We start from the raw sequence: 26,426 nt of genomic DNA, 5'->3' as shown, positions 1-26,426 counted from the left end.
TGTAGGCTGCATGAATTGGTAGTCAAGGCTGGTTCTGTAGTGCCAGTAGTCCCAGCTCCCCCTGTAGGACTGTTGGGGTTCGGTAACTGCGGCTGCCTCGCGGCCTAGCTGTTCTCTCCTCTCCTGTGGGCCTTCGGGTCCACCACCTGGTTCCAGCACCGTCAGCTGGTTCCGGGTCGAGCCTTTGGCTTAGGTGCCTCCTCCTGGGTATCCGAGATCCGCCAACGCCTGGCGGTCCTCGGTAGTGCTTTTAAGCGCGGGCACCTACAGCTTAGTAACCGGGTTCCAGCACCGTCAGCTGGTCCTTGGTCGTGCCATTGGCTCTTGCACACTGGGGCAACGCATCCGGGTTCCAGCACCGCCAGCTGGTTCTCGGCAGTGTTTTTGTCACAGGTACTCCCTCGTGCCAAACCTGGTTTCAGCACCGTCAGCTGTTTCCGGGTTGTGTCAAACTCGCTGAGACGCCTATGCTTGCCCCGTCGTGTTGCGGTCGGGTTAGCCAACTCCAGGGTGCCTCCAGTTTAGGAGCTTCCTATGTGGGCTGCATGAATTGGTAGTCAAGGCTGGTTCTGTAGTGCCAGTAGGCCCAGCTCCCCCTGTAGGACTGTTGGGGTTCGGTAACTGCGGCTGCCTCACGGCCTAGCTGTTCTCTCCTCTCCTGTGGGCCTTCGGGTCCACCACCTGGTTCCAGCACCGTCAGCTGGTTCTCGGCAGTGTCTTTTGCTCTTGTACCTTCTGCTCCCCATCCTGGTTCCAGTACCGTCAGCTGGTTCCGGGCACAGCCTTTGGCTTAGGTGCCTCCTTCTGGGTATCCAAGTTCCACCAACTTCAGGTGGTCCTTGGTAGTGCTTTCAGGCACGGGTACCTCCTGCTTAGTACCCGGGTTCCAGTAACGTCAGCTGGTCCTCGGTAGTTCCATTGGCTCTTGGACCTTCGGCTACCCATCCGGGTTCCAGTACCATCAGCTGGTTCTCGGCAGTGTCTTTTGCTCTTGTACCTTCTGCTCCCCATCCTGGTTCCAGTACCGTCAGCGGGTTCCGGGCAGAGCCTTTGGCTTAGGTGCCTCCTTCTGGGTATCCGAGTTCCGCCAATGTCAGGCGGTCCTTGGTAGTGCTTTTTAGCACGGGTACCTCCTGCTTAGTAACCGGGTTCCAGTAACGTCAGCTGGTCCTCGGTAGTTCCATAGGCTCTTGAACCTTCGGGTAGCCATCCGAGTTCCAGTTCCATCAGCTGGTTCTTGGCATTTTCTCAGCCTTCTTGTACCTTCTGCTACATTTCCAAGTTGAAGACCCTAACGTTGACGACCAGAAAGACCACCCCGATGACGACGACGGCGGAGACGACGATGGCGGAGACGACGACACTGGAGACGACGACCCTGGAGACGACGAGATGGAAGACCGAGAAGCAGAAGAACAAGAGGCTGCAGAACAAAGAGCAGAAGAACATTAAGCATAACACTTAATATCAGAGCAAAAGATATTATCTAAATTATATGCAGAAGAAGACAAAGCAGTGTATGGGGGTGAGTCCGTTCCTCCTCGTGGTGCCCCTGGATAAAGCCTGATGCTGCAGGCCAAACTGAACGCGGACAAATGTAACTTTTGTAACTGGCAGAACGGAAGGTGTAATCTTCCAACTTTTATAGATAACAACTACGGGAATGCCTGTCACAAATGAGAATATGATAAAGAAGTAGAATAGGAAGAATAATAACAGTTGAATAAAATGAATATGTAGAATAGGAATAATAATAATAGTTGAATAAAATGAATATGAAGAATGTAATAAAAAAAAAAAAAAAAAGGTAAAGGATGAAGAAGAAGATGAATAAGGTGAAGAAGAAGTTGATGTCAAAGATAAGATGCTGATGATGATGAAGATGAAAGTGTGGGAAAAGTAAAAAAAAAAGAAGGGGAAGGGCGTGGAATAGTGAAACATCAATATCTGACAAAATAAAAAAAAAATTTACATAGTCAATATCTTTGTCACTCCGAACGTCTTTAAAAAAAAACAAAAAACATGCTATTCTATTTGATTGGGCTAAACCTCTATGACTTTAATGTCTCCGCCACCTCCCCAAATACATCCTGCATTATTCTTAGTTGTTTTCCTTCAAGTAACATAACATAGTAACATAGTAACATAGTTAGTAAGGCCGAAAAAAGACATTTGTCCATCCAGTTCAGCCTATATTCCATCATAATAAATACCCAGATTAGGTGCCTCCTTCTTGACTGTAGAATGAACCTACAAGAAAAGAAAGGGTTTATTTTAATTCCGATATTTTGGTCCCATTGACTTGCATTGGGATCGGGTATCGGTATCGGCGATATCCGATATTTTTTGAATATCGGCCGATCCTATCCGATACCGATACTTTCCGATATCGGAAGGTATCGCTCAACACTATTCTTGATGCTTATGAGTGGCTTGCACCGTGCAGTGAACCCTCTGTATTTACTTTCATGCAGTCTTCTCTTTATGGTAGATTTAGATATTGATATGCCTACCTCCTAGAGAGTGTTGTTCACTTGGTTGGCTGTTGTGAAGGGGTTTCTCTTCACCATGGAGATTATTCTGTGATCATCCACCACTGTTGTCTTCCGTGGGCGCCCAGGTCTTTCTGCATTGATGAGTTCCCCAGTGCTTTTTTTCTTTCTCAGGATGTACCAAACTGTAGATTTTGCCACTCCTAATATTGCAGCAATTTCTCGGATGGGTTTTTTTCTGTTTTCGCAGCTTAAGGATGGCTTGTTTCACCTGCATGGAGATCTCCTTTGGCCACATGTTTACTTCACAGCAAAACCTTCCAAATGCAAGCACCACACCTCAAATCAACTCCAGGCCTTTTATCTGCTTAATTGAGAATGACATAACAAAGGGATTGCCCACACCTGTCCATGTAATAGCCTTGGAGTCAATTGTCCAATTACTTTTGGCCCCTTTAAAAACAGGGTGGCACATGTTAAGGAGCTGAAACTTCTAAACCCTTCATCCAATTTTAATGTGGATACCCTCAAATGAAAGCTGAGAGTCTGAACTTCAACTGCATCTGAATTGTTTTGTTTAAAATTCATTGTGGTAATGTCTCTAACCAAAATTAGAAAAATGCTGTCTCTGTCCAAATATATATGGACCTAACTGTATCTATTACTGACCTCCACCATACACAAGGATGCCCATACAGCCTACATATCTATTACTGACCTCCACCATACACAAGGATGCCCATACAGCCTACATATCTATTACTGACCTCCTCCATACACAAGAATGCCCATACAGCCTACATATCTATTACTGACCTCCTCCATACACAAGGATGCCCATACAGCCTACATATCAATTACTGACCTCCACCATTCACAAGAATGCCCATACAGCCAGCATATCTATAACTGACCTCCTCAATATATACAAGAATGCCCATACAGCCTACATATCTATAACTGACCTCCTCCATACACAAGGATGCCCATACAGCCTACATATCTATAATTGACCTCCTCCATACAAAAGAATGCCCATACAGCCAGCATATCTATAACTGACCTCCTCCATACACAAGAATGCCCATACAGCCTACATATCTATTACTGACCTCCACCATACACAAGGATGCCCATACAGCCAGCATATCTATAACTGACCTCCTCCATATACAAGAATGCCCATACAGCCTACATATCTATTACTGACCTCCACCATACACAAGGATGTCCATACAGCCTACATATCTATAACTGACCTCCTCCATACACAAGGATGCCCATACAGCCTACATATCTATTACTGACCTCCACCATACACAAGAATGCCCATACAGCCAGCATATCTATAACTGACCTCCTCAATATATACAAGAATGCCCATACAGCCTACATATCTATAACTGACCTCCTCCATACACAAGGATGCCCATACAGCCTACATATCTATAATTGACCTCCTCCATACAAAAGAATGCCCATACAGCCAGCATATCTATAACTGACCTCCTCCATACACAAGAATGCCCATACAGCCTACATATCTATTACTGACCTCCACCATACACAAGGATGCCCATACAGCCAGCATATCTATAACTGACCTCCTCCATATACAAGAATGCCCATACAGCCTACATATCTATTACTGACCTCCACCATACACAAGGATGTCCATACAGCCTACATATCTATAACTGACCTCCTCCATACACAAGGATGCCCATACAGCCTACATATCTATTACTGACCTCCACCATACACAAGGATGCCCATACAGCCAGCATATCTATAACTGACCTCCTCCATATACAAGAATGCCCATACAGCCTACATATCTATTACTGACCTCCACCATACACAAGGATGTCCATACAGCCTACATATCTATAACTGACCTCCTCCATATACAAGAATGTCCATACAGCCTACATATCTATTACTGACCTCCACCATACACAAGGATGTCCATACAGCCTACATATCTATAACTGACCTCCTCCATACACAAGGATGCCCATACAGCCTACATATCTATTACTGACCTCCACCATACACAAGAATGCCCATACAGCCTACATATCTATTACTGACCTCCTCCATACACAAGAATGCCCATACAGCCTACATATCTATTACTGACCTCAACCATACACAAAGATGCCCATACAGCCAGCATATCTATAACTGACCTCCTCCATATACAAGAATGCCCATACAGCCTACATATCTATTACTGACCTCCACCATACACAAGGATGTCCATACAGCCTACATATCTATAACTGACCTCCTCCATATACAAGAATGCCCATACAGCCTACATATCTATTACTGACCTCCACCATACACAAGGATGTCCATACAGCCTACATATCTATAACTGACCTCCTCCATACACAAGGATGCCCATACAGCCTACATATCTTTTACTGACCTCCACCATACACAAGAATGCCCATACAGCCAGCATATCTACTACTGACCTCCTCCATACACAAGAATGCCCATACAGCCTACATATCTATTACTGACCTCCTCCATACACAAGAATGCCCATACAGCCTACATATCTATTACTGACCTCCACCATACACAAGCAAGCCCATACAGCCTGCATATCTATAACTGACCTCCTCAATATATACAAGAATGCCCATACAGCCTACATATCTATTACTGACCTCCACCATACACAAGGATGCCCATACAGCCTGCATATCTATAACTGACCTCCTCAATACATACAAGAATGTCCATACAGCCTACATATCTATAACTGACCTCCTCCATACACAAGAATGCCCATACAGCCTACATATCTATTACTGACCTCCACCATACACAAGAATGCCCATACAGCCAGCATATCTATAACTGACCTCCTCAATATATACAAGAATGCCCATACAGCCTACATATCTATAACTGACCTCCTCCATACAAAAGAATGCCCATACAGCCTACGTATCTATTACTGACCTCCTCCATACACAAGAATGCCCATACAGCCTACATATCTATTACTGACCTCCACCATACACAAGGATGTCCATACAGCCTACATATCTATAACTGACCTCCTCCATACACAAGGATGCCCATACAGCCTACATATCTATTACTGACCTCCACCATACACAAGGATGCCCATACAGCCAGCATATCTATAACTGACCTCCTCCATATACAAGAATGCCCATACAGCCTACATATCTATTACTGACCTCCACCATACACAAGGATGTCCATACAGCCTACATATCTATAACTGACCTCCTCCATATACAAGAATGCCCATACAGCCTACATATCTATTACTGACCTCCACCATACACAAGGATGTCCATACAGCCTACATATCTATAACTAACCTCCTCCATACACAAGTATGCCCATACAGCCTACATATCTATTACTGACCTCCACCATACACAAGAATGCCCATACAGCCAGCATATCTATTACTGACCTCCTCCATACACAAGAATGCCCATACAGCCTACATATCTATTACTGACCTCCACCATACACAAGGATGCCCATACAGCCAGCATATCTATAACTGACCTCCTCCATATACAAGAATGCCCATACAGCCTACATATCTATTACTGACCTCCACCATACACAAGGATGTCCATACAGCCTACATATCTATTACTGACCTCCTCCATACACAAGAATGCCCATACAGCCTGCATATCTATTACTGACCTCCTCTGTACACAAGAATGCCCATACAGCCTACATATCTATTACTGACCTCCACCATACACAAGGATGTCCATACAGCCTACATATCTATAACTGACCTCCTCCATATACAAGAATGCCCATACAGCCTACATATCTATTACTGACCTCCACCATACACAAGAATGCCCATACAGCCAGCATATCTATTACTGACCTCCTCCATACACAAGAATGCCCATACAGCCTACATATCTATTACTGACCTCCACCATACACAAGAATGCCCATACAGCCAGCATATCTATTACTGACCTCCTCCATACACAAGAATGCCCATACAGCCTACATATCTATTACTGACCTCCACCATACACAAGGATGCCCATACAGCCTGCATATCTATAACTGACCTCCTCAATACATACAAGAATGCCCATACAGCCTACATATCTATAACTGACCTCCTCCATACACAAGAATGCCCATACAGCCAGCATATCTATAACTGACCTCCTCCATACACAAGTATGCCTTTACAGCCTATATATCTATAACTGACCTCCTCAATACATACAAGGATGCCCATACAGCCTACATATCTATTACTGACCTCCACCATACACAAGAATGCCCATACAGCCAGCATATCTATAACTGACCTAATCCACATACAAGAATGCCCATACAGCCTACATATCTATAACTGACCTCCTCCATACACAAGAATGCCCATACAGCCTACATATCTATAACTGACCTCCTCCATACACAAGAATGTCCATACAGCCTACATATCTATTACTGACCTCCTCCATACACAAAAATGCCCATACAGCCTACATATCTATTACTGACCTCCACCATACACAAGAATGCCCATACAGCCTACATATCTATTACTGACCTCCACCATACACAAGAATGTCCATACAGCCTACATATCTATTACTGACCTCCTCCATACACAAGAATGCCCATACAGCCTACATATCTATTACTGACCTCCTCCATACACAAGAATGTCCATACAGCCTACATATCTATTACTGACCTCCTCCATACACAAGAATGTCCATACAGCCTACATATCTATTACTGACCTCCTCCATACACAAGAATGCCCATACAGCCTACATATCTATAACTGACCTCCTCCATACACAAGAATGCCCATACAGCCTACATATCTATTACTGACCTCCACCATACACAAGGATGCCCATACAGCCTACATATCTATTACTGACCCCCACCATACACAAGGATGCCCATACAGCCTACATATCTATTACTGATCTCCACCATACACAAGGATGCCCATACAGCCTACATATCTATTACTGACCTCCACCATACACAAGAATGCCCATACAGCCTACATATCTATTACTGACCTCCACCATACACAAGGATGCCCATACAGCCTACATATCTATAACTGACCTCCTCCATACACAAGAATGCTCATGCAGCCTGCATATCTATTACTGACCTCCTCCATATACAAGAATGCCCATACAGCCTACATATCTATAACTGACCTCCTCCATACACAAGAATGCCCATACAGCCTACATATCTATAACTGACCTCCTCCATACACAAGAATGCCCATACAGCCTACATATCTATTACTGACCTCCTCCATACACAAGAATGCCCATACAGCCTACATATCTATTACTGACCTCCACCATTCACAAGGATGCCCATACAGCCTACATATCTATAACTGACCTCCTCCATATACAAGAATGCCCATACAGCCTACATATCTATAACTGACCTCCTCCATACACAAGAATGCCCATACAGCCTACATATCTATAACTGACCTCCTCCATACACAAGAATGCCCATACAGCCTACATATCTATTACTGACCTCCACCATTCACAAGGATGCCCATACAGCCTACATATCTATTACTGACCTCCACCATACACAAGGATGCCCATACAGCCTACATATCTATTACTGACCTCCACCATACACAAGGATGCCTATACAGCCTACATATCTATTACTGACCTCCACAATACACAAGGATGCCCATACAGCCTACATATCTATTACTGACCTCCACCATACACAAGAATGCCCATACAGCCTACATATCTATTACTGACCTCCACCATACACAAGGATGCCCATACAGCCTACATATCTATAACTGACCTCCTCCATACACAAGAATGCTCATACAGCCTACATATCTATAACTGACCTCCTCCATATACAAGAATGCCCATACAGCCTACATATCTATAACTGACCTCCTCCATACACAAGAATGCCCATACAGCCTACATATCTATAACTGACCTCCTCCATACACAAGAATGCCCATACAGCCTACATATCTATTACTGACCTCCACCATTCACAAGGATGCCCATACAGCCTACATATCTATTACTGACCTCCACCATACACAAGGATGCCCATACAGCCTACATATCTATTACTGACCTCCACCATACACAAGGATGCCTATACAGCCTACATATCTATTACTGACCTCCACAATACACAAGGATGCCCATACAGCCTACATATCTATTACTGACCTCCACCATACACAAGAATGCCCATACAGCCTACATATCTATTACTGACCTCCTCCATACACAAGGATGCCCATACAGCCTACATATCTATTACTGACCTCCACCATACACAAGAATGCCTTTACAGCCTACATATCTATTACTGACCTCCTCCATACACAAGAATGCCCATACAGCCTACATATCTATTACTGACCTCCACCATACACAAGGATGCCCATATAGCCTACATATCTATTACTGACCTCCACCATACACAAGGATGCCCATACAGCCTACATATCTATTACTGACCTCCACCATACACAAGGATGCCCATACAGCCTACATATCTATTACTGACCTCCACCATACACAAGAATGCCCATACAGCCTACATATCTATTACTGACCTCCTCCATACACAAGGATGCCCATACAGCCTACATATCTATTACTGACCTCCACCATACACAAGAATGCCTTTACAGCCTACATATCTATTACTGACCTCCACCATACACAAGGATGCCCATACAGCCTACATATCTATTACTGACCTCCACCATACACAAGGATGCCCATACAGCCTACATATCTATTACTGACCTCCACCATACACAAGGATGCCCATACAGCCTACATATCTATTACTGACCTCCACCATACACAAGAATGCCCATACAGCCTACATATCTATTACTGACCTCCACCATACACAAGAATGCCCATACAGCCTACATATCTATTACTGACCTCCTCCATACACAAGGATGCCCATACAGCCTACATATCTATTACTGACCTCCACCATACACAAGTATGCCTTTACAGTCTACATATCTATTACTGACCTCCACCATACACAAGAATGCCCATACAGCCTACATATCTATTACTGACCTCCTCCATACACAAGGATGCCCATACAGCCTACATATCTATTACTGACCTCCTCCATACACAAGAATGCCTTTACAGCCTACATATCTATTACTGACCTCCACCATACACAAAGATGCCCATACAGCTTACATATCTATAACTGACCTCCTCTGTACACAAGGATGCCCATACAGCCTACATATCTATTACTGACCTCCACCATACACAAAGATGCCCATACAGCTTACATATCTATTACTGACCTCCTCTGTACACAAGGATGCCCATACAGCCTACATATCTATTACTGACCTCCACCATACACAAGAATGCCTTTACAGCCTACATATCTATTACTGACCTCCACCATACACAAAGATGCCCATACAGCCTACATATCTATTACTGACCTCCTCCATACACAAGGATGCCCATACAACTTACATATCTATTACTGACCTCCACCATACACAAGGATGCCCATACAGCTTACATATCTATTACTGACCTCCTCTGTACACAAGGATGCCCATACAGCCTACATATCTATTACTGACCTCCACCATACACAAGAATGCCTTTACAGCCTACATATCTATTACTGACCTCCACCATACACAAAGATGCCCATACAGCCTACATATATATTACTGACCTCCTCCATACACAAGTATGCCCATACAGCTTACATATCTATTACTGACCTCCTCCATACACAAGGATGCCCATACAGCTTACATATCTATTACTGACCTCCTCCATACACAAGGATGCCCATACAACTTACATATCTATTACTGACCTCCACCATACACAAGGATGCCCATACAGCCTACATATCTATTACTGACCTCCACCATACACAAGGATGCCCATACAGCCTACATATCTATTACTGACCTCCACCATACACAAGGATGCCCATACAGCCTACATACAGTTCCTGGAACTTTTTAACCTTTTCCACATATCATGCTTCACACATAAAGATACCACATTTTTTTTTTTTTTTTTTTTCAAACTTTTCAACACATATAAACATGTAAACAGTCATATAGGCTACATGAATCAGATTAGGGTGGATACATAGTAAAAATGGATTATACTGTAGCATTTCGTCCGGACTCTCATTGCGGTTTAATAACTATAAGTGTCTACGGGTCTGATTTTAGCAATCCTGGTATGCGATCCACATAGTAGGCCACACAATCCGTAACCTGAATCTCAAGTAGATCTCGTTCAGAAATTAAAACGAACAATAACAATAAAACAATCAGAGAAAAAATAAAAGGTAAGAAGAGAGGGGACGGGGGGTGTACCGGGGGGGGGGAAAGGCGGTCAAAGCAGGACTCCTTATGTAAAAGTATCCCATCAGGGATAAAAAACAGTCAAAATGGAACCATAAATATACGAGGAGCATAACAGATACTTTTGACCAATTAGGAAGCAGGGAATAGGACTAGTATCGAGCATTACTCAAACAATTAGGTAGTTGAGCTGTATCCGGAACCATCACAGTGCAGGAAAGGGCCTTAGGAGAAGAGAGTTCAGCACAGCCATATGTTGTGTAAGGAGAATAGTGAGTGGGAGACTAGGGGGTAGCTTGAGAAGCTAGCTGCCATGGCAGCCATATACGAAAGAATTTATCGTGTGTATGTGAGTCCCAATTAGTCAATTCTTCCATCCTGAAGATGTGCTGGACTTTTTTAAGCCATTCATTGATATGAGGGGGGATCGTTTGTCTCCAGTGTAAGGCGATCAAGTGCTTGGCAGCGGCTATTAAAAGGGGGAGTAGGTCATGCTTCTTAGGTTTGTAGGACTTCGTAGGGAGGGACAGTAAAACCTCTTGGGGAGTCAAGTTATGCGTTATTAGTTTCATCTTGCGGAGTTGGTTGAAAATCTCCTCCCAAAATTTAGCGATAATTGGGCATGACCAAAAAATGTGCGCCAGAGAGCCTTTAGTCTTCAAACATCTCCAGCAAAGCGGAGATTCCGAGAGGCCAAAGTGGTAGAGCGACTCAGGGGTTCTGTACCATCTGGAGAGGACTTTAAAGGCATTCTCCTGGAGCAAGACACATCTTGAGAACCCATGTGAGTGCTCTAAGACCTGCGCTATTTCTCTGTAGGAGAGAGATATGTTCAACTCTGACTCCCATGAAGAAATATATAGGGGTTTAAAGTTAGCTTTAGGGGAGATTAAGTTATGGTATAGTTTGGAAATTAATTTAGGGGGTGTAGGGTTGAGTTTAAGAAGAAGTTCCAACCAGAGCCAATCGGAATTAGTTTGGATGTCCGACTTAAGCTTGGAAAAAATATATTTTACATGGTGGATTTGAATGAAGTCTTTGGGTTGTTTCTTGGCGTCTCGAGGCCAACTGTCAATGCATCTAATTTGGTTGGAGAGTAGGTGTGAAATTGGGAGGGACGGCAGGGATTTCCAGAGGTCAAATGTGTCTATATACTTTGGCTCCATGAGCCAAGGTATAACTCCCAAAGGCATACTGTCCAAAAAAAGGCATCGTGGCCAGTTATTCTGGACTAGCTTCTTCCTTATATTCAAGGTGTTATGGGTTATTTCCTCCAGAGAATTTTGTGGAGGGGCAGCAGCGGTCCAGAGATACTTCTCCGCCTCACCTCCCATTAACAAGCGTTCAAGATTAGGGGTTTTTGAATCATGTTTTGTATTAACCAGGCACATCCACCTAGCCAGATGGATCGCCTGGTAATAGGTCTTAAAGTTAGGGAGTCCAAAACCACCTTTCTTTTTCGGGAGCGAAAGTATTTTGAAGGGTAGTCTAGCCCTCCTGCCCCTCCACACATATCCGTTGACTATTTTATTGGCTAAAGTGAAAAAAGATTTGGGGAGAGGTATGGGAATCATGGTCATATGGTAGAATATTTTTGGTAGGATGTATGATTTTATTACATTAATCCTCCCGATCCATGAGAGGAATGGTAAGTCATAGGATTTAAGAAGTGTTTGGAGATTATCCAGAAGGGGCACAAAATTGTATTTATACAGAGATGAGGGATTAGCAGTGAGAAAGACTCCTAGATACTTCAGTTTGTCTGCGAGCCATTTGAAGGGGGTAGACTTTTTAAGATCCAAGACTGTTCTGACCGGTATCGAAACATTCATGACTTCCGATTTGTGCATATTAACTTTGAAGTTGGAGATGACCCCAAACTCGTCAAGAAGTTTCAGGATAGAGGGAAAAGCAGTCAAAGGATTTGAGATCACGATCATAAGGTCGTCCGCGAATGCAGCTGTTTTAAATTCTGTCTGTTCCACGACTAGACCTCTGATCAACTCCTCCTGTCTTATTCTTTGTATTAAAGTCTCCATAACTAGCACAAAGAGGGAGGGGGAGAGAGGGCAGCCTTGCCTAGTTTCATTCCTAATCCCAAAGGAATCTGAAAGTAACCCGTTGACCCTGACCCTAGCTGTTGGAACAGAGTACAGAGTCATGATGGCATCAATAAAAGGTTGGGGGAAGTCAAACTTCCGTAAAGTGCATACCATGTAGTGGCAACTGACTCTGTCAAAGATACCACATTTTTGGTGAACAAACAACATCAAGTGGAACACAATTGTGAAGTTGAAATTTTTTGGTTATTTTAAATTTTTGTGAAAATTCAAAAACTGAAAAGTGGGGCGTGCAATATTATTTGGCCCCTATAGCTTTATACTTTGTTGCGCCACCTTTTGCTGATATCGCAGCTGCAAGTCGCTTGGGGTATGTCTCTATCAGTTTTGTACATCGAGAGACTGATATTCTTGCCCATTCTTCCTTGGCAAACAGCTCGACCTCAGTGAGGTATCATGGAGATCATTTGTGAACAGCAGTTTTCAGCTCTTTCCACAGATTCTCGATTGGATTGAGGTCTGGACTTTGACTTGGCCATTCTAACACCTGGATACCTTTATTTGTGAACCATTCCATTGTAGATTTTGCTTTATGTTTGGGATCATTGTCTTGTTGGAAGACAAATCTCAGTCCCAGTCTCAGGTCTTTTGCAGACTCCAACAGGTTTTCTTCAAGAATGGTCCTGTATTTGGCTCCATCCATCTTCCCATCAATTTTAACCCCTTTCTGACCTCAGACGTAGGTCAGATCCCCTGCTTTGTTGTGGGCTCTGGCGGTGAGACCAGGGCCGCGCTTAGTAACCCGATGTTTACCCTGGTTACCATCGTTAAAGTAAAAAAACAAACACTACATACTTACCTACCGCTGTCTGTCCCCGGCGCTGGGCTTCTCTGCTCTGGCTGTGAGCACAGCGGCCGGAAAGCAGAGCGGTGACGTCACCGCTGTGCTCTGCTTTCCGGCTGCCCGCCGCTCACAGCCAGAGCAGAGAAGCCCAGCGCCGGGGACAGACAGCGGTAGGTAAGTATGTAGCGTTTGGTTTTTTTTTACTTTAACGATGGTAACCAGGGTAAACATCGGGTTACTAAGCGCGGCCCTGCGCTTAGTAACCCGATGTTTACCCTGGTTACCAGCGAAGACATCGCTGAATCGGCGTCACACACGCCGATTCAGCGATGTCAGCGGGACCTCAACGATCAAAAAATGGCCCAGGCCATTCCGACACGACCAGCGATCTCACAGCAGGGGCCTGATCGCTGCTACGTGTCACACATAGCGAGATCGCTACTGAGATCGCTGATGCATCACAAAACTTGTGACTCAGCAGCGATCTCGCTAGCGATCTCGCTATGTGTGACGGGGCCTTTACTGACCTCATCCATGCACAAGAATGCTCATACACCTTACGTAACTATTACTGTGTGAAGACCTGAGAACCAGTGAGGAGAAGAAGAAATAAATTAACTCTCTGGAAAACGGTGTGCAAATGCAGGGAAATGCATGCCTGCTGCTTTGCCGTTTATGGCTGGTGGATACCAAAGTGGGCTTCTCAGATCTTTTATGTTGCCCAATCTGAAGTCCGTCTCACACAAATGTAGAGATTGAATGTTCGGACTTTTCTAGGACATGGTTTAATATTTTCATCTGAAAAGCTGTTTAAATTCATCCAGGACAACATATGACAGAGAGGAGGCGGATTTAGAGCAGAGAAATCCTCGGATTGCTGCTTCCCTTGCCCACTCACTGCTAATTGACAGCTTTTTCTGTATACACAGAAAGCTGTCAATTATTCTAAGTGGGAGAAGCAGGATCACAGCTTTCTCTTGTCTAAATCTCCCTCCTCTGTATCATATGCTATCTTCACAAATAATAGTGGAAATAGAAGCTGCAAATACTTTGATTTTACTAAAATTGCACAATAGCATCCTTTTTCACATTTATACCTCTGTGGTGGTTTTCCAGTGTTCTCACAATGTCCATTAATGATTAAAATAAATTATAGTTGCCCTACTATTGCCATTAATCTTATCACAAGGAATTTAACCCCTTCTTGCATCATACTAAACATGGGCTTTTGATCATCCCCCAGCATCTGTACCTCTTAGGGAACCCTATGTAATAGTTTTTCTGGTGTCCCCAATAAACTAGCCAGTAAAGGCTAAGCAAACAGCTGTGAGTAGTGATGAGCGAATATACTCGTTGCTCAAGATTTCCCGAGCATGCTCGGGGGTCTCCGAGTATTTGTAAGTGCTCGGAGATTTAGTTTTTTTTGCCGCAGCTGAATGATTTACATCTGTTAGCCAGCATAAGTACATGTGGGGGTTGCCTGGTTGCTAGGGAATCCCCACATGTAATCAAGCTGGCTAACAGATGTAAATCATTCAGCTGTGGCAACAAAAACTAAATCTCCGATCACTAAAAAATACTCGGAGGACACCTGAGCATACTCGGGAAATCTCAAGTAACTAGTATACTCACCTATCACTAGCTGTGAGCACTTATTAATAGCCTGGGAACCTTTTGGGATATTGTCCCCTTTCCCAGATTAATAACATCATTCCCCGGCTGTGGGCTTTCCCTCTGCTGGTTTTGAAAATTACACGGGAGCCCACGCCACTTTTTTTGTTAAATTATTTATTTCACATATGGTGTACACAGCATGTGCTGAATACAACTCCCATAATTGTCGCCTGGTTGCGCTGATCTCAGGGAGTCCAAATGACAATGATCCGAGCTGCCTTCAGCAGCCAGTACCTGGAAATTGTACTGCATGAATTGTACTGCTTTTCCCAGGCGCCAGTACTTGTCACACAGATGTGGCACATGGATATAACACATGAACACAAGGACACCGACAGCTCCAGCACTGGTTTATCCAGTGCTGGAAATATCAGGACAAGTGAAAGAACCCTAACTGATAGCTAACAACCAGCATTATCAGCCTAGATTGGAAATTATTCTGAGCTGACTATTTAACCTCTTAGATGCTGCAGTCTTGCTTTTGATGGCCCCTGTTTTAACCAATTAGCTTGTCCTGCAGCTGACATCACTAAATTATTTATAGACCCTGTGTTGTCTGCATTTGGCACAGCTCATATCTTTGATTTTGCATAGGACTGCAAACCCATCTAATAAAAGATGCTTTCATGAAAGCAACCATTTCCCCCCCAACATACGTTCATTAATAGAAATACCATAAGCATTTTATATAACCTGTCGATGAGTCTTTAGCATGGCTCATTCACTAAAACCACATGAATTGACAAGTTGGATGTCAAACTATTGACTAGAAAATGTCCAACCCTAATTATTTCTTCTTCCATGTCTTCCGTCGCTAGTTGAAGATAAGTCTTCAGCAGATGGACCTAAACGCAACTACTGTTTAACTGCTTACATGATTTAATATCAAGAATAGTATGCATATCTATTGGGACATTACATTTTATGTTCCTGTCATTTGGCAGATGAATCTATGCAGAAACTTTTTGAGGATGGCTGTGGTGTGGTGTACCAGAATATTCCCTCCTGGCTAACCTCTCAGCACACCCTTCTTCAGATGTCTGGAGCACTCGCCATTGCTAATTTTGCAAGAAACGGTAAATTTTGTTTTATTTTCAAAAAAATCTGTCATTTTCCTTATGTCAAAATATAGCTGCCATTATGGACTCGAAAATCTAAACCTGTGAGTAATCAGTAATATTGTGATTTCTAACATTTTTTAGCTTTTAAACAGCAGCTTTTGAAATGACCTACATGGGTACCTTCAGGTTAAGAGAGACAATTCCAGTGGGACTTTGGACAAGAATTCTTAATATGGAAGTCGTACAGTTAGCAATTTTTGTATCTCAACAAGCTGTTAAGATCTACACAAATAGCTACTGAGTGCAATCCTTAATGAGGGGCTTACCTTGAACCCCGATAAACTGATATCCATGCTTGTATGTGTACGCGTATGTTTGTATGTGAGTAAGTTACACAATTATATTTCCTATCTTATAGCCTCGTTTTAAATTGTCAGTCACTCAGACAATGCTCATGTGTTAATTGGCCCCAATGTGCATTTCTAAAACATGGAAATTAGATCACAAGTCTCATTGTGCGGAGGGGGATATGTAATTTGTGACAGTCTTTCTACAATATTGTAGAATGAATTAATACTATATAAGCAACATTAAATTCATACTAGTTTTTCAAAGATTACCATGCTTTTATTTTCAGTTACTATAAAGGGCATCTGTCAGCAGGTTTTTTCTATGTGACTGGACAGCAGCATGATGTATGGATAGAAACCTTGATCCAGTGGTGTTTCACTTAGTTTACTGGGTCCAGAATCAAAATTTCCTTTGCTATAGATCTAACAGAGCTTAGAATGTTGAGTTCTGTATAACACCATTTATTTTACACTACTTATTGGCAGTTTTCTATGTATACTGTATACTCACAGAATGCTGCTAATCAGTGGTGGGTGGCTGGTTGGACAAAGAGGCATGATAAACATAGTCCTCTGGTGATAATCTCCTGTGGATAAAAGGTGATTTTGTTGAAACAGCAAAACATAGCCAAGTACGTGACACATCGCTGAAATCAGGGTCTCAATTACTACATTTCACCATGTAAAATTAAAAACAGCCTGTACTCACCTCACGTGCCATTCTAGCAATGTCAGGTCTCCTAGGGCTCTCGTGAAGTTATGGTACATTAGCCCTGTAGCCATTCATCGGCCACTAATGGTTAGATTCACTCTCATATCTTTCGGATAAAAGCTGACATCCTGAGTAAGGGTACCGTCACACACTGCCATTTCGATCGCTACGACGATACGATTCGTGACGTTCCAGCGATATCGTTACGATATCGCTGTGTCTGACACGCAGCAGCGATCAGGGATCCTGCTGAGAATCGTACGTCGTAGCAGATCGTTTGGAACTTTCTTTCGTCGCTGGATCTCCCGCTGTCATCGCTAGATCGGTGTGTGTGACACCGATCTAGCGATGCAATCCAGCGATGCGTTCGCTTGTAACCAGGGTAAGCATCGGGTTACTAAGCGCAGGACCGCGATGTTTACCCGGGTTACCAGCGTAAAAAAAAAACAAACAGCACATACTTACATTCCGGTGTCCGTCAGGTCCCTTGCCGTCTGCTTCCCGCACTCACTGACTGCCGGCCATAAAGTGAAAGCAGAGCACAGCGGTGACGTCACCGCTGTGCTGTGCTTTCACTTTACGGCCGGCAGTCAGTGAGTGCGGGAAGCAGACGGCAAGGGACAGACACCGGAATGTAAGTATGTGCTGTTTGTTTTTTTTTACGCTGGTAACCAGGGTAAACATCGGGTTACTAAGCGCGGTCCTGCGCTTAGTAACCCGATGTTTACCCTGGTTACCCAGGGACTTCGGCATCGTTGGTCGCTGGAGAGCTGTCTGTGTGACAGCTCTCCAGCGACCACACTACGATTTACCTACGATCACGGCCAGGTCGTATCGCTGGTCGTGATCGTAGGTAAATCGTATAGTGTGACGGTACCCTAAGTCAAAACTGCTGCTTCTCTCACTTCATTGGTGTCATGGTTCAGTTTTGGAATTCGATCTACTGATCTGTTGCTCTGTTGTTGGTTCCCTGTCTGCTGAGATATTGCCTTTTCTTCCCTGCCAAATACTGATGGTTCAAAATGTCTTTGTGTCTGGGTCGGCCTCCACCGAGCCGGGTCGTAATGGCGGCCAACTGTCACGGTGGCTTCAGCGGCTGGCAGGTCATCCTCAGCAGAATTAATAGGGGCAATTTGTGGAAGGGATGCAGGATCCGCCCGTCTCAACCCCACTTGCCACCAACACATGGCAATTGGGAAGAGCTGTGCAAAGCTGCATAATTGGCACATCTAATAGATGCACCTTTTCTGAGGCGGCTGCAGGCTGCTATTTTTAGGCTGGGGAACCAATATCCATGGCCTTTACGAGCCTGAGAATACCAGCCCCCATCTGTCTGCTTTAGCTTGGCTGGTTGTCAAAAATGAGGGAATCCATGCCATTTTTTTATTTATTTATTTGAATAATTTAAAAAAAACGCTTAGGGAGCCCTGTGGTTTTTTTTTTAACCAGTCATGCTAAAGCTGACAGCTGAGAGTTTCTGCCATAGCTGTCAGTTTTGCCTGACTGGTTATCAAAAATACAAGGGAATCCATGCCATTTTTAAATTTATTTATTTAGAGCGCCACCACCTGCTCTTGCTGTTATCAGTAGTACTCCCATCAGACGACGCCTCTGTGACCGGGGGTAAACTTTTTAAAATCCGGTCACAGCTGCGGGCTCATGATGTCATCTGACATCCACTAACATTCCAAGATACAGTTTGCCATGCTAACCAGCCGCTGATAGCCCCGTTGGTTCACTTTCTGCTCCCTACTGCGACAGTTGTCATCCTAGATAGTTTAATAGTAAGAGACCTAGCACTCAACTTTAGGTAAGATGCAGCAGGAAAAATTTATTGTAGTAAATACAGGAAAACGTTTCGGTCAATTGTGAAAAAGAGCTATCTTATTGGCCACATCTCTTATATAGTCCCGCCCCTTCCCTTCTTATATGGGCATGCTGACACTATATAGCCAGACAAGCGGTGGATGCCACGTCGGAGAGCACTGCAGCTCCAGGTAATGGATTTATCTCTCCATTCAATATCCCTGGCCTTTTTTTCTATTATAAGTTGTCACTTCTTATTGCCCCCTTAGGAATCTTCCTATTTGCTCATAGCAGGTTTGCCTACAACAACCACGCTGAACTAATTTTGATATATGTAAGTGGACTAGACTTTCCTATACTACTTGGCACCTACATATGTAGTCCACTTACTTCACTCTTATCTGTATACAGGATCGTGCAGTGATTATAATTCCCGTTACCGGCTTTTATTTAATAACCTCATGGTATGTCCCTTTTGACCTATTCGGGCTCTTCTTCACTTTTTCTTGATTATAGATTCAACTAGATGGTAGCCCGATTCTAACACATCGGGTATTCTAGAATATGTATGTAGTTTATTTATGAAGATTTTAGAATAATACATTGAATACACAGGATTCGGCCGGCCGCGACCAATTAGCGAAGCATGGTTCAAATCCTGCACCAATTCGCAGCCGGACTGCGCCTGTCACTGATTGTTCGTGGCCAGCCATGTAGCATATAACACAGCTCACATAGTATATAACAGCCCACGCATGTAGTATATAACACAGGCCACGTAGTGTATAACACAGGCCACGTAGTGTATAACACAGGCCACGTAGTGTATAACACAGGCCACGTAGTGCATAACACAGGCCATGTAGTGTATAACACAGCCCACGTAATGTATAACAGCCCATGTGGTATATAGCACAGCCCACGTAGTATATAGCACAGCCACGTAGTATATAGCACAGCCACGTAGTATATTGTGCAGCCACGTAGTACATTGCACAGCCCACGTAGTATATTGCACAGCCCACGTAGTATATTGCACAGCCAACGCAGTATATTGCACAGCCCACGTAGTACGTTGCACAGCCCACGTAGTACGTTGCACAGCCCACGTAGTACATTGCACAGCCCACATAGTACATTGCACAGCCCACGCAGTATATTGCACAGCCCATGCAGTATATTGCACAGCCCACGCAGTATATTGCACAGCCCATGCAATATATTGCACAGCCCATACAGTATATTGCACAGGCCACGCAGTATATTGCACAGCCCACGTAGTATATTGCACAGCCCACGTAGTATATTGCACAGCCCACGTAGTATATTGTTATGATCCGGTGACCTTGGAGCCGCATGCATAACTTTCACTGGAGTAGGTGGTAACTGTACTGACCGCAAATCCTGATCTGACACCACAACTAGAAGTAGCCGTGGGGTGTGCTGTTGTGAATTCTGTGGCAGAGCTCCCTCCTGTGATCACAAGTGGTACTTCGGCTGATTCTCTCTGGGAGCTTCCGTTTGTGGAGGAAACTGGTACTGCTGCTTCTGAGTTTCCTCACTCAGGTGATCTGGTGAGGTCGTTAGGTGCTTCTCTACTTAACCCCACCTAATGCTTTGATTCATGCTTCCTGTCAATGTTCCAGTGTTGGACTTGTGTTTTTCTGGATCATTCCTGTGGCCTGCTGCTCTGCATAGCTAAGTGCTTCATTGCTATTTGTTGCTATTTTTTCTGTCCAGCTTGTCTATTTGTTTTGCTGGAAGCTCTGGGACGCAAAGGGTGTACCTCAGTGCCATTAGTTCGGTACGGAGGGTCTTTTTGCCCCTTTGCGTGGTTTTCTTTAGGGTTTTGTGAAGACCGCAAAGTTATCTTTCCTATCCTCGTTCTGTCTAGAATATCGGGCCTCACTTTGCTGAATCTATTTCATCCCTACGTTTGTCTTTTCATCGTACTCACAGTCATTATATGTGGGGGGCTGCCTTTTCCTTTGGGGTATTTCTCTGAGGCAAGGTAGGCTTATTTTTTCTATCTTCAGGCTAGTTAGTTTCTCAGGCTGTGCCGAGTTGCATAGGTAGCGTTAGGCGCAATCCACGACTGCCTCTAGTTGTGTTTGGAGAGGATCAGGGATTGCGGTCTGCAGAGTTCCCACGTCTCAGAGCTCGTTCTATTATTTTGGGTTATTGTCAGATCACTGTATGTGCTCTGACCTCCATGTCCATTGTGATACTGAATTGCCTTTCATAACAGTACAGGAAGCCAAAAGTACTAATGATTCTCAATAGAGGGAAAAAAGAAGTTCTGAGACCATTTTTTTTTCTTGGCTTTGTGTTTTGTCTTTTTTTTCCCCTAGACATTTGGGTGGTTCAGTACACAGGTGCAGCGATGGACATTAGAAGTCTGTCTTCATTTGTGGATCAGCTCTCGGCAAGAGTACAAAAGATTCAAGACACTATTGATCAGAAATCTATGTTAGAACCAAGAATTCCTATTCCTGATTTGTTTTTTGGAGATAGAACTAAGTTTCTGAGTTTCAAAAATAATTGTAAGTTATTTCTGGCCTTGAAACCTCGTTCCTCTGGTGATCCAGTTCAACAGGTTTTGATTATTATTTCTTTTTTGCGCGGCGACCCTCAGGACTGGGCATTCTCTCTTGCGCCAGGAGATCCTGCATTGAGTAATATCAATGCGTTTTTCCTGGCGCTCGGATTGCTGTACGATGAGCCTAATTCAGTGGATCAGGCAGAAAAGAATTTGCTGGCTCTTTGTCAGGGTCAGGATGAGATAGAGGTATATTGCCAGAAATTTAGAAAATGGTCAGTGCTCACTCAATGGAATGAATCTGCGCTGGCAGCTATGTTCAGAAAGGGTCTCTCTGAAGCCCTTAAGGATGTCATGGTGGGATTTCCTATGCCTGCTGGTTTGAATGAGTCTATGTCTTTGGCTATTCAGATCGGTCGACGCTTGCGTGAGCGTAAATCTGTGCACTATTTGGCGGTATTACCTGAGCTTAAACCTGAGCCTATGCAGTGTGATAGGACTTTGACCAGAGTTGAACGGCAAGAACACAGACGTCTGAATGGGCTGTGTTTCTACTGTGGTGATTCCACTCATGCTATCTCTGATTGTCCTAAGCGCACTAAGCGGTTCGCTAGGTCTGCCACCATTGGTACGGTACAGTCAAAATTTCTTCTGTCCGTTACCTTGATCTGCTCTTTGTCATCATATTCTATCATGGCGTTTGTGGATTCAGGCGCTGCTCTGAATTTGATGGACTTGGAATATGCTAAGCGTTGTGGGTTTTTCTTGGAGCCCTTGCAGTGTCCTATTCCATTGAGAGGTATTGATGCTACGCCTTTGGCCAAGAATAAGCCTCAATACTGGACCCAGCTGACCATGTGCATGGCTCCTGCACATCAGGAGGATATTCGCTTTCTGGTGTTGCATAATCTGCATGATGTGGTCGTGTTGGGGTTGCCATGGCTACAAGCCCATAATCCAGTATTGGATTGGAAATCCATGTCGGTGTCCAGCTGGGGTTGTCAGGGGGTACATGGTGATGTTCCATTTTTGTCAATTTCGTCATCCACCCCTTCTGAGGTTCCAGAGATCTTGTCTGATTACCGGGATGTATTTGATGAGCCCAAGTCCGATGCCCTACCTCCGCATAGGGATTGTGATTGTGCTATCAATTTGATTCCTGGTGGTAAATTCCCAAAAGGTCGACTGTTTAATTTATCCGTGCCTGAGCACACCGCTATGCGCAGTTATGTGAAGGAATCCCTGGAGAAGGGGCATATTCGCCCGTCATCGTCGCCATTAGGAGCAGGGTTCTTTTTTGTGGCCAAAAAGGATGGTTTGCTGAGACCTTGTATAGATTATCGCCTTCTTAATAAGATCACTGTTAAATTTCAGTACCCCTTGCCTTTGTTATCTGATTTGTTTGCTCGGATTAAGAGGGCTAGTTGGTTCACCAAGATTGATCTTCTTGGTGCGTATAATCTGGTGCGAATCAGGCGAGGCGATGAATGGAAAACTGCATTTAATACGCCCGAGGGTCATTTTGAGTATCTAGTGATGCCATTCGGACTTGCCAATGCTCCATCAGTGTTTCAGTCCTTTATGCATGACATCTTCCGAGAGTACCTGGATAAATTCCTGATTGTGTACTTGGATGACATTTTGATCTTCTCGGATGATTGGGAGTCTCATGTGAAACAGGTCAGAACGGTTTTTCAGGTCCTGCGTGCTAACTATTTGTTTGTGAAGGGATCAAAGTGTCTCTTTGGTGTGCAGAAGGTTTCATTTTTGGGGTTCATCTTTTCCCCTTCTACTATCGAGATGGATCCTGTTAAGGTCCAAGCCATCCATGATTGGACTCAGCCGACATCTCTGAAAAGTCTGCAAAAGTTCCTGGGCTTTGCTAATTTTTATCGTCGCTTCATCTGCAATTTTTCTAGTATTGCCAAACCATTGACCGATTTGACCAAGAAGGGTGCTGATTTGGTCAATTGGTCTTCTGCTGCTGTCGAAGCTTTTCAAGAGTTGAAGCGTCGTTTTTCTTCTGCCCCTGTGTTGTGTCAACCTGATGTTTCTCTTCCGTTCCAGGTCGAGGTGATGCTTCTGAGATTGGAGCAGTTTTGTCGCATAGAGGTTCTGATTGTTCAGTGATGAAACCATGCGCTTTTTTTCCAGGAAGTTTTCGCCTGCTGAGCGGAATTATGATGTGGGCAACCGAGAGTTGCTGGCCATGAAGTGGGCATTCGAGGAGTGGCGTCATTGGCTTGAAGGAGCTAAGCATCGCGTGGTGGTATTGACTGATCATAAGAACCTGACTTATCTCGAGTCTGCTAAGCGTTTGAATCCTAGACAGGCTCGTTGGTCGCTGTTTTTCGCCCGTTTTGACTTTGTGATTTCGTACCTTCCGGGCTCTAAAAATGTGAAGGCGGATGCTCTGTCTAGGAGTTTTGTGCCCGACTCTCCGGGTTTATCTGAGCCGGCGGGTATCCTCAAGGAAGGAGTAATTGTGTCTGCCATCTCCCCTGATTTGCGGTGGGTGCTGCAAAAATTTCAGGCTAATAAACCTGATCGTTGTCCAGCGGAGAAACTGTTTGTCCCAGATAGGTGGACAAATAAAGTGATCTCTGAGGTTCATTGTTCGGTGTTGGCTGGTCATCCTGGAATCTTTGGTACCAGAGAGTTAGTGGCTAGATCCTTTTGGTGGCCGTCTCTGTCGCGGGATGTGCGTTCTTTTGTGCAGTCCTGTGGGATTTGTGCTCGGGCTAAGCCCTGCTGTTCTCGTGCCAGTGGGTTGCTTTTGCCCTTGCCGGTCCCGAAGAGACCTTGGACACATATCTCTATCGATTTTATTTCAGATCTTCCCGTCTCTCAAAAGATGTCAGTCACTTGGGTGGTCTGTGATCGCTTTTCTAAGATGGTCCATCTGGTACCCTTGTCCAAGTTGCCTTCCTCCTCTGATTTGGTGCCATTGTTCTTCCAGCATGTGGTTCGTTTGCATGGCATTCCAGAGAATATCGTTTCTGACAGAGGTTCCCAGTTTGTTTCGAGGTTTTGGCGAGCCTTTTGTGGTAGGATGGGCATTGACTTGTCTTTTTCCGCGGCTTTTCATCCTCAGACTAATGGCCAGACCGAATGAACCAATCAGACCTTGGAAACCTATCTGAGATGCTTTGTTTCTGCCGATCAGGATGACTGGGTGTCCTTTTTGCCTTTGGCTGAGTTCGCCCTTAATAATCGGGCCAGCTCGGCTACCTTGGTTTCGCCATTTTTCTGCAATTCTGTGTTCCATCCTCGTTTCTCTTCAGGACAGGTTGAGTCTTCGGACTGTCCTGGTGTGGATACTGTGGTGGACAGGTTGCAGCAGATTTGGACTCATGTAGTGGACAATTTGACCTTGTCCCAGGAGAAGGCTCAACGTTTCGCTAATCGCAGACGCCGTGTGGGTCCCCGACTTCGTGTTGGGGATCTGGTTTGGTTATCTTCTCGTCATATTCCTATGAAGGTTTCCTCTCCGAAGTTTAAACCTCGTTTCATTGGTCCTTATAGGATTTCTGAGGTTATTAATCCTGTGTCTTTTCGTCTGACCCTCCCAGATTCTTTTTTCATACATAACGTCTTCCATAGGTCATTGTTGCGGAGATACGTGGCACCTATGGTTCCATCTGTTGACCCTCCTGCCCCGGTTTTGGTGGAGGGGGAATTGGAGTATATTGTGGAGAAGATTTTGGATTCTCGTGTTTCAAGACGGAAACTCCAGTATCTGGTTAAATGGAAGGGTTATGCTCAGGAGGATAATTCCTGGGTTTTTGCCTCGGATGTCCATGCTCCCGATCTTGTTCGTGCCTTTCATGTGGCTCATCCTGGTCGGCCTGGGGGCTCTGGTGAGGTTTCGGTGACCCCTCCTCAAGGGGGGGGTGCTGTTGTGAATTCTGTGGCAGAGCTCCCTCCTGTGGTCACAAGTGGTACTTCGGCTGATTCTCTCTGGGAGCTTCCGTTTGTGGAGGAAACTGGTACTGCTGCTTCTGAGTTTCCTCCCTCAGGTGATCTGGTGAGGTCGTTAGGTGCTTCTCTACTTAACCCCACCTAATGCTTTGATTCATGCTTCCTGTCAATGTTCCAGTGTTGGACTTGTGTTTCTCTGGATCATTCCTGTGGCCTGCTGCTCTGCATAGCTAAGTGCTTCATTGCTATTTGTTGCTATTTTTTCTGTCCAGCTTGTCTATTTGTTTTGCTGGAAGCTCTGGGACGCAAAGGGTGTACCTCCGTGCCGTTAGTTCGGTACGGAGGGTCTTTTTGCCCCTTTGCGTGGTTTTCTTTAGGGTTTTGTGAAGACCGCAAAGTTATCTTTCCTATCCTCGTTCTGTCTAGAATATCGGGCCTCACTTTGCTGAATCTATTTCATCCCTACGTTTGTCTTTTCATCTTACTCACAGTCATTATATGTGGGGGGCTGCCTTTTCCTTTGGGGT

General features: G+C 44.4%; 1 protein-coding gene across 2 annotated transcripts in view; it reads left to right on the top strand.

The window, feature by feature from the left end:
* Positions 1–26,426, top strand: part of LOC138665540 (rap1 GTPase-GDP dissociation stimulator 1-like) — a 489,411-nt gene that overhangs the window by 326,363 nt on the left and 136,622 nt on the right. For both annotated transcript variants that reach the window (XM_069753123.1, XM_069753124.1), the window contains one exon: positions 16,455–16,586. In XM_069753123.1, the coding sequence (XP_069609224.1) occupies positions 16,455–16,586 (132 nt within the window). The remainder of the gene's footprint in view (positions 1–16,454; positions 16,587–26,426) is intronic.

This window comes from Ranitomeya imitator, chromosome 2 (assembly GCF_032444005.1).
Source record: "Ranitomeya imitator isolate aRanImi1 chromosome 2, aRanImi1.pri, whole genome shotgun sequence".
Taxonomy (NCBI): domain Eukaryota; kingdom Metazoa; phylum Chordata; class Amphibia; order Anura; family Dendrobatidae; genus Ranitomeya; species Ranitomeya imitator.
The sequence above is the reverse complement of the archived record's forward strand: the minus strand, read 5'-3'. Positions and strand labels throughout refer to the sequence as shown.